This window comes from Mastacembelus armatus, chromosome 20 (genome assembly GCF_900324485.2).
Source record: "Mastacembelus armatus chromosome 20, fMasArm1.2, whole genome shotgun sequence".
Classification (NCBI taxonomy): Eukaryota; Metazoa; Chordata; class Actinopteri; order Synbranchiformes; family Mastacembelidae; genus Mastacembelus; species Mastacembelus armatus.
This window is the reverse complement of record NC_046652.1, coordinates 9,720,202-9,729,405: the sequence shown is the minus strand read 5'-3', so window position 1 is coordinate 9,729,405 and position 9,204 is coordinate 9,720,202. Positions and strand designations below refer to the sequence as shown.

The following is a 9,204-nucleotide window of genomic DNA, read 5'->3' as shown; positions in this document are numbered from 1 at the left end:
GCAAAAGTTGCCTATTTATATAGTGTTGCCAAAAGCAGGACTAGACAGTTAAAGGGGTGGGCAGGGTTGTAAACATAAACTGCAGGGGATAGCATGGCTAGAGGGCTAAACAGCAGCATAACAAAAATTACTAACTTCTGTCACAGCCCTAACTCACTGCAGTTAATTTCTGCATCTCTACTACATGCATTATTTCTTTGCATTGATAAATGAATATAAACAACATATAACATTATTACCTGAATAAGAAATCAATCCTAGCCTCTCACTTTAATCAGCTGGACATTGAAGAATTTTATGGTTCTGTGGGTCTAAGTTCAATCAGAGAACTTTGAAGCAAATTGAAGGAAAACAGATCATTTGTGACCATAGGTGTAAGATACTAATAATAAGATAATAATTATAAGTATTTATGTATTTATGGCCTTCTTCAATTTCAAAACTGGGGGCACCTACAGATTTCATTTTAACTAAATTTAAATATTATGCCTAAAATAGAGACCTACAGTGGGTACGGAAAGTATTCAGACCCCTTTAAATTTTTCACTTTGTGTCATTGCAGCCATTAGCCAAAATCAAAAAAGTTCATTTTATTTCTCATTAATGTACACTCAGCACCCCATCTTGACAGAAAAAAACAGAATTGTAGAAATTTTTGCAAATTTATTAAAAAAGAAAAACAAATACAACATGGTCATAAGTATTCAGACCCTGTGCTCAGTATTGAGTAGAAGCACCCTTTTGAGCTAGTACAGCCATGAGTCTTCTTGGGAATGATGCAACAAGTTTTTCACACCTGGATTTGGGGATCCTCTCCAGTTCTGTCAGGTTGGATGGTGAACGTTGGTGGACAGCCATTTTCAGGTCTCTCCAGAGATGCTCAATTGGGTTTAGGTCAGGGCTCTGGCTGGGCCAGTCAAGAACGGTCACAGAGTTGTTCCAAAACCACTCCTTTGTTATTTTAGCTGTGTGCTTAGGGTCATTGTCCTGTTGAAAGGTGAACCTTCGGCCCAGTCTGAGGTCCTGAGCACTCTGGAAGAGGTTTTCTTCCAGGATATCTCTGTACTTGGCCGCATTCATCTTTCCTTCAATTGCAACCAGTCGTCCTGTCCCTGCAGCTGAAAAACACCCCCACAACATGATGCTCCCACCACCATGTTTCACTGTAGGGATTGTATTGGGCAGGTGATGAGCAGTGCCTGGTTTTCTCCACACATACCGCTTAGAATTAACGCCAAAAAGTTCAATCTTGGTCTCATCAGACCAGAGATTCTTATTTCTCATAGTCTGGGAGTCCTTCATGTGTTTTTTGGCAAACTCTATGTGGGCTTTCATGTGTCTTGCACTGAGGAGAGGCTTCCGTCGGGCCACTCTGCCATAAAGCCCCGACTGCTGGAGGGCTGCAGTGATAGTTGACTTTGTGGAACTTTCTCCCATCTCCCTACTGCATCTCTGGAGCTCAGCCACAGTGATCTTTGGGTTCTTCTTTACCTCTCTCACCAAGGCTCTTCTCCCACGATTGCTCAGTTTGGCTGGACGGCCAGGTCTAGGAAGAGTTCTGGTCGTCCCAAACTTTTTCCATTTGAGGATTATGGAGGCCACTGTGCTCTAGGAACCTTCAGTGCTGCAGAAATTCTTTTGTAACCTTGGCCAGATCTGTGCCTTGCCACAACTTTGTCTCTGAGCTCCTTGGGCAGTTCCTTCGACCTCATGATTCTCATTTGCTCTGACATGCACTGTGAGCTGTAAGGTCTTATATAGACAGGTGTGTGCCTTTCCTAATCAAGTCCAATCATTTTAATTAAACACAGCTGGACTCCAATGAAGGAGCAGAACCATCTCAAGGAGGATCAGAAGAAATGGACAGCATGTGAGTTAAATATGAGTGTCACTGCAAAGGGTCTGAATACTTATGACCATGTGATATTTCAGTTTTTCTTTTTTAATAAATTTGCAAAAATTTCTACATTTCTGTTTTTTTCTGTCAAGATGGGGTGCTGAGTGTACATTAATGAGAAATAAAATGAACTTTTTTGATTTTGGCAGATGGCTGCAATGACACAAAGACTGAAAAATTTAAAGGGGTCTGAATACTTTCCGTACCCACTGTATATAAATTGTAAAACACAAGTGAAACAAGTTGAAGGTTTGACATAGGTGTTCTGTATTCTTATGTTCCTGCATACTTTTTATTTTTATATGTCTTTACATCTTCTATGGTGGGAATGGATTTACACACATTACGACTCAGATCCTGGGGAAGGTTTGGTGGACTGACCTTATAATAACCCAAATACACAAAATGAAACAGTGCAGGTTATTGCAGTTTTAAACTCAAATGAGCCAGAAATTACAGTCGTGCATTGATTTTAAATGGAAAATGAAGGTCGTTCTTGCAGTTACTGCTGGATGGAGTTCCTGTCAGCTAAGAAATACCCAATGAAAATGACAGATGGCTATTAATTATGAACAGTCACTATCTAATTAGACTCACTGAGCAGGAGGAATCACAGCAATAAATATCCTGCTCAGGTCATTCTATATCATAGTTAGTAGCTCTTTCTAAATTTATTCACAATGACGTTTTTGCTTTTCTTTCATTCTTACAGCTACAGACTGCACTGTATGTGTGGTAAGTTACAAAGTAGGACTGATACAAAAGTAAGACAATCATTAACTTTTGACAGTAAACTGTGAGAGACCAAACCTTGCAGGTTTTAAACCCCACAGACCAGGATGGCCTATCCCCGTTTTCCTGTCGAGACAGGCCGGGAGTATGCTCATTAGGCTGCACTGACACACATGATGCGATCTTAATATGCAGCTTAAAAATCTACATTTTGACATTTGCTTGAGCTTGAAGATCAATATTAATGGACCTCAGTCAGAGTCTTCTTAATTTCTTCTATTTTCTGCTGCAACCAGGCTGCCAAAGTATAATATTTATACTTTGACATATTTCCAAGGGATCAACAAAACAAGGTGTAGGTTACTTTGTTTGCTTCATTAGAATGGGGAATTAAATGAGAAAGGCATGACATTTTATTTGAACTATCCAGCTAAAGTAACTAGACGGTAAAGGCAGATTTCAAAATGATCCCCATGCAGTACAAGTAGTTAACCACCAGATGGCACTTGTTTATAAGAAAAGGTAACCTGAAAGGGGTGCAAGATCTTTTCACTTTGATACCCCACCTGCAGACAGAACTTGTGCTCTCTGCGTGTACTGCATTATCTGTTCAACTAACTTGCCAGATATGTACCGATGTTCAGCTCATACTCCAAGGCTTAATGCTCAGTTTGCAGGTCATCACAATTGATGACACTTTTGAAGTAATCTTGCACAAAGTAGGCTACAATCTCCACCCTCAAGTGATTTTTGATGTTTCCTTGCTTTGCAGCAAGATAAACAAGGCTAAAAGCTTCAATTAGCCCTTAAAAGGCCTTTGAGAAAGCCAAAGTATATTACACACTGAGGATGATTCATAGCATCCTGCATTAACTTTGTCAGTTATAATCCATCACAAGGTAATAGTCTTAAATAAATCTCATCGTAATTGAGATGAATCCCTCATTTCAATGACAAGACAGGTTTTTAAGACCCAATTACCACTTTGAGTTCTCTGGCCCAATGGATGTGCAGGGTTTGGGCTCAGAGAAGAGAAGAGGGGGCAGCAAGTTGGCCATTTCAGCAGGAGGATGGAGAGATGGACCCTGTCCAAAGAGGGATGGATTTCTTCCTGGGCTATACTGCATCAGAGGGCAGGTAGATTTATGACAAACGCACACAATCTTAATTTGTGCTCAGCCCGATAATGCATCTCAAGGCCAGAATAGTTCTGCTCAGTGTTTCTTAACTGGATGTTTCTTTAATTATATGTCAGAGGCCATAAAACTCAGGAGGAGATTTTCCCACAAAGCACAGTTTTATGTCTTAGTCATTATTCTAAATTACAAGCAACAAGAAAAGAGACATATGGAAGGAAAATGCAAAATGAAAGGTGGGTTTATTCATTTCCATACACTCTTTTTCACCCTATTGGTACACGAATCATTTGTAAGCCTTTGAAAGCCTTATCAACAATACATGTATTTGCTCCCTATGAGCAAACTTTTCAGGTGCTGACCAAAGATGGAAAACATGAAGCCTCCATTCACAGTAAAACAAACCTGTACAAATCTGAATAAATGAATTCTACAAGAGTAGTTGTAAACATGTACATATTCACAAATCCATAATCATACTTTTTCCCAAGCCATTAGCGTGTGCATCCTTATAGTAGGGTTAGCAGACATGGTGGTAATTACTGTTAATCTCAGAAATCACAAAAACTGGAGTTTTAATGACCTCTACATGAAAATACATGATAGGGATTCACAAACACTCCTCACAGCCCTTGGGACAGCACAAGGTGGCTTCAGAGTCTCTCTGTTGTTATATTGCCTTTTCTTAAAATGATGCCACTTAATCTTTGGTGAAAAATAGCTGTCCGTTCATGTTAGATTACACAAGACAGCAGCTGCTACTGCTCCTTTCTTGTTTCAGCGCATATTTCCTACATACTCTTTTGTGTCTCTGTCTTCTGATGTGTTCTGACAAGTGATTACACATTTAAAATACAATGAAGCAACAAACATAACATAACTCAATACTTACACTCCTTTATTTAAATCTGTGGGTGATCTTCTCCTCACCCATCAGCTTGGCACGCACACACACATACACACATACACATACTCACACACAAGCACACAGTATATCAGGCAGGTCAGTGCATCATTTGCTTCTTATCCTTTTTTTCTCTGCCTTTAGTCTTTCTCTCAATGTATTTCTGTGATACTGAATCTGCAGATGCAGGAACAAAGACACTGCCTTCAGCTTAGCTCAAACCCAGCGGACGACTCAATGGCATACAGCAGCTTGTTTCTCATCAGATGCTGGTCACAGAACTCTGGGAGCTTGAGCAGGTTCATGCAGGTGCTAGCAGTGGGTAAACGGTCCAGGTCAGTGCCACCGTTGTGGATGCAGAAGGCCGGGTAAAGCTCCTGTGTGCAGATGTGTGTCGTTAATAAGTACAAGACAAATTGGTTGTAGTTGCAGCACTGGTGGCCCCTGGGTAAGGTGCACCCCCAGTAGAGCAAATGTGATGAAACATCCTTTAAGGTGCCCCACAGTGTAAGAGACCAGGTAAAGTTTTATTTTAATTTTTATTAATTTTATATGTAGACTTGTTCAAAGCTGTATAGTATACTAAATGTTAGATGGATTCTGTATCTAAGTAGCAGGAGTATTTTTTCACAATATATTTTTACAGCAATTTCTATCCTTACTTTAAGACGTAGATTAAAATCAGGTTACCCTATGACTACAAAGTGCCAAGAAGAGACAAAAAATATCTGCACAAATGCAGATAGAGGGAGTCCTTCACTGAAAGGCTGAATCCATTGCTCCAAAAGCAAGGGAGGAGAGGTAAAGGTATGTCTGTTTTAAACCATTAGCATTAGCTGTTTTTTTTGTTTTTTAAACCTAGAGCATGCTTATCGTGCCCTCAGTTGGGGATGCACCAGGAAGAAGAAATATTTATAAACTCTCACCCAAAATAAAGTTGGCGTGATTGTAGCCTTTTTACCAAATGTGCATTGTTGATTTCTGTGTGGGGGCCCATTGAATACGTCAAGTACACTTTTTTTTGCCCCTGCCCCCTGAGACCACCTGAGTCCACCACTGAGATGCAGATTAATACTTTGGTCATCATGATGTGTTTAAAGATAGAAGGAAAAATGAGACGTGAATCAGCTTGCATCAGAGATGATTACAATGTCCAGAGCAATCCCAATTAAGCGATAAATGCCAAATTCCACAACAGGATATATGTTAAAAAAGAGACATTAAGGGCTACACTATTATAGTGAAAGAATAAATTTGGGGGATCAGTGTAGCACTTGAAAGGTACCGAATGAGAAACCATCACACAGTTTGACCCTTGGATGAGACGCTGAAGGAATGGTCATTTCATGTTGTCTATCTGGCATTTTTTAAATCAAGCCTCCTTGTGATGAGGCCACCTCATCTGCAGACTGTGACACTGACCGTTTCCATCACAAGTTGGGCCAGCGAATGAGTCTCTCTGCTCCACTGATTTCATCCCACTATTTAAAGGTAGCATATACGGATCAGCAGCCATACTCACCCGTTTAAATGGCTCTTTGGGGGCTTAGCTGTAATGACCCCATTTTTCTGACAATTACCGTATTAAACTATCGTTGCTTATTGAGAAAGTGTCATTAACGTGGCTATCATTTTGGAAAAAGAGAGAGTTTCCATCATCTTTTTTAAATGGCCTCCCCTGACAGAGCTATTCCTCCTCTAATGAATCCTGGGCCGTTTCATGACAGCTAATTAAGGCTTAGCTGGCTCAGGCTGGGGCTGGGTCAGGGGCTGTTCCCCACCAATTACTGCTGTTTCCAGCTCAAAGAAACAGAGAAGAGGGGGGGGGGGGGGGGGGGGGGGGGGGGGGGCATCCTCATATAGCGGCCAAAGTCAAATTGATTAAATTAGGAGGGAAAGCAACTCTTAAACCTAAATAGAAGGTGCTGCAAATTATTTAAGAACAAACCAATTAGGTTTTCTTAACTAATGACTGTCATAAAAAGTACTAAAACCAATCATATGATGATTACAGCTTCTGGTTAGACGAAGTACGACACATAAAAACTCTTAATGGCCCTGAGCAACACTGTGCTTTTTTCCCCCCTTATCTCCAACTACTTAACTGTCCCACAAATCAAGTCTGTGAGAAAGTGAAATGACTTCCAATTAGGAAATCATTTAAAAATGGTAGTAATGATTCAGCACGGCTGAAATCATGTTTAGAAGTGTGAGGATAGATTCCTTGTATGGTCATTTAACTGGAATTTGCTGGTTTCTGCCATGTCACACAGAAGGCAAAAGTTCAAAAGTTCAACCTACTACGGAGTTCTGAATAGCAATATTTGTCCAGGCAGGATCTGCGACCAAGCCCACACAGCTAGAGAAGGAGCTCTTCAGCAGAAGAAGGTCATGAACTATATAACAACAGTGGACGAAGAGATAAGACTTACAACACTGGCCTGGTCTTATCACGTCTAATTTGAAAATGATCATTTTGAGGGCTGTTATCAGTCCAGGTATTTTCATTAGAAGCCCATTAAGAGTGAACACTCCCTTCTGCTGGGCTTGAAAAACCTGATGATAACGGAGCTTACAGGTGAGACAGGTATAGGGAGAAGAAAAGATGGAGTGAGGGAAAAGGTCAACTTGTGTAAACCCTAACCTTGAAGCCCAGCAGAGGAGGTCTTGAGCAGCTCGTGACAAACTTCAGTAGCTTCCGCTTTTCCTCATCTGTGAATCCTTCCACCACCTCCCAAAAGGTCTGAATGACAGGGTGAGTGGCAGAGTACCCACCTACAGACAGCGATGATGGAGAAAATGACATTATATAACCTGTACACAGTAATATATTATCTGCACTATATTCATTATTTGGTGAAATGAGACTTCTATTCCTCCCATCCACTGACGGACACATCCATTTATTAATCACAAACATACATATATGCTGTAAACTGAATGCTAACTCCTTGACTGTATAATGGTTTGTAAGCACACAATGGTAACAAAAGCACATTTTTTAAGACTGACCCCTACCTGAGTAGTTTGTGAACTTTTTCAGGTCGTCAAGAGAAATTGGCACATGAGCCCCAGATATCAGCACCTACCGAAAAGGAAAAAATATATTAGTTTCTGTGAATTATAACAGTGTTCCAAGTTCATTTGCAGTTTTCCTTGTCATGTGCAGACTACCTGGATCTCCTGCTGGTCAAACATGCGCAGCCACTCTAGATTGACCACGTTGGCCAGGCCCTGTCTGAAGGCCAGGCAGTGAGGCCTGATCTGCTTGTTCAGTCTGTAGTCAGCCACCAAATGGATGTAGGCTATTCGGTTTGCTGTGGTCACAGGAATGTCTTTGCCTCCTGGCTTCAGTTCAACCACCTAGATCAGAAAGACACAAGGCATTTTTATAAGGCTCTTCCACAGTTTAGTTTTAATATTTAGTGATTGTGTTTAAATAAGATGCATACTCTCTGTTCTGTTGAGTAATATTACTGTCAGGTAGGCAGATTGCATATTTCCATTATGCATATAACAAAGTCTGCCCTTAGTGCCAGATGACCAACAATTTAAGTGTTGTTATTGTGCCAGGTGAATTTAATTCAGTCACAGAAATATAATTAAAATGTTTTCCAACATCATTCTAATTAAAGGTATGCCAGTGTGTGTGTCTGTGTCTGGTATTACTCGCACTGTGGGGACTGCCATCTATTTGCACATTAATGTTGTGAGGACCAGATGCGGATCCCCACAATATAAGTCACTGAATTTTGGAGTGATGACATCTTTAACGTTAGGGTAAGCATTAAGGTTATGCAAGTAGTGGTAATGGTTAAGGATAGGCTATGTTTCCAGGAAATATAAGTCAGCCAGTGTACAATTAATCACACATTTTTATCTGTTCCAACTGTATTTTTTCAAGCTTCAAATACTCTTTACAAATGTGCTTGCTTTATGCAAATGTACGTTTACTGCAGCTATCCAAATCAATGAAAAATACTGTCCAGAATATTCTCCAAAATAACCTCAAGGATATTTTATGCTTAAAAATGTACTGGAAGCACAGCAAGGCAAACGCACACCCTGCAAGTAATAACAAGACCAGAATGTAACATTACTCAGAAACACTAGAACAATGTACAGTCACATTTTCCACTACATCGCTTCCTGATTTCCCAAACTGCGGGGTCACATTGTTATGAGAATGGCATAGTTCCTATGAGAATAGCTCAGTGCACAGCCTGTGTACATTGTGGCATGAGCATAAAGGGTGTGTCAGGTGAGAACTACGAGAGGGAGAAGGGAGGGTGGTGGAACGACAGTGCAATAAGTCAAAACAGGAGATTGGAGCAGAGATTAACAGTACTGCAGACAGAAAATGCAGTTGTAGGTAGAGTGTGTCTAATAAACGCTACAGCTCCTTAAGACCACAGTAATTGTCCGAAACATGCTTGACAGCTGCTGTGGAGCATGTGTGTGTGGTGGGTGGTTAACTATGGTCTGGAGGCAAGTAACTTCTTAGTATTGTGTAAACTTTAACTGCCCTAGAAACA

The 9,204-nt window shown here is 40.6% G+C and overlaps 1 protein-coding gene across 1 annotated transcript in view; it reads right to left on the bottom strand.

The window, feature by feature from the left end:
* Nucleotides 1-3,983: 3,983 nt before the first annotated feature.
* The window catches only part of ube3c (ubiquitin protein ligase E3C), a 30,290-nt gene continuing 25,069 nt past the window's right edge, over nucleotides 3,984-9,204 (bottom strand). The window contains exons 21-24 of the mRNA XM_026292049.1: nucleotides 7,844-8,032; nucleotides 7,688-7,754; nucleotides 7,314-7,444; nucleotides 3,984-5,046 (exon numbers count right to left, since the gene is read on the bottom strand). Coding sequence (XP_026147834.1) covers nucleotides 4,876-5,046; nucleotides 7,314-7,444; nucleotides 7,688-7,754; nucleotides 7,844-8,032 — 558 coding nt within the window. The 3' untranslated portion in view covers nucleotides 3,984-4,875. The remainder of the gene's footprint in view (nucleotides 5,047-7,313; nucleotides 7,445-7,687; nucleotides 7,755-7,843; nucleotides 8,033-9,204) is intronic.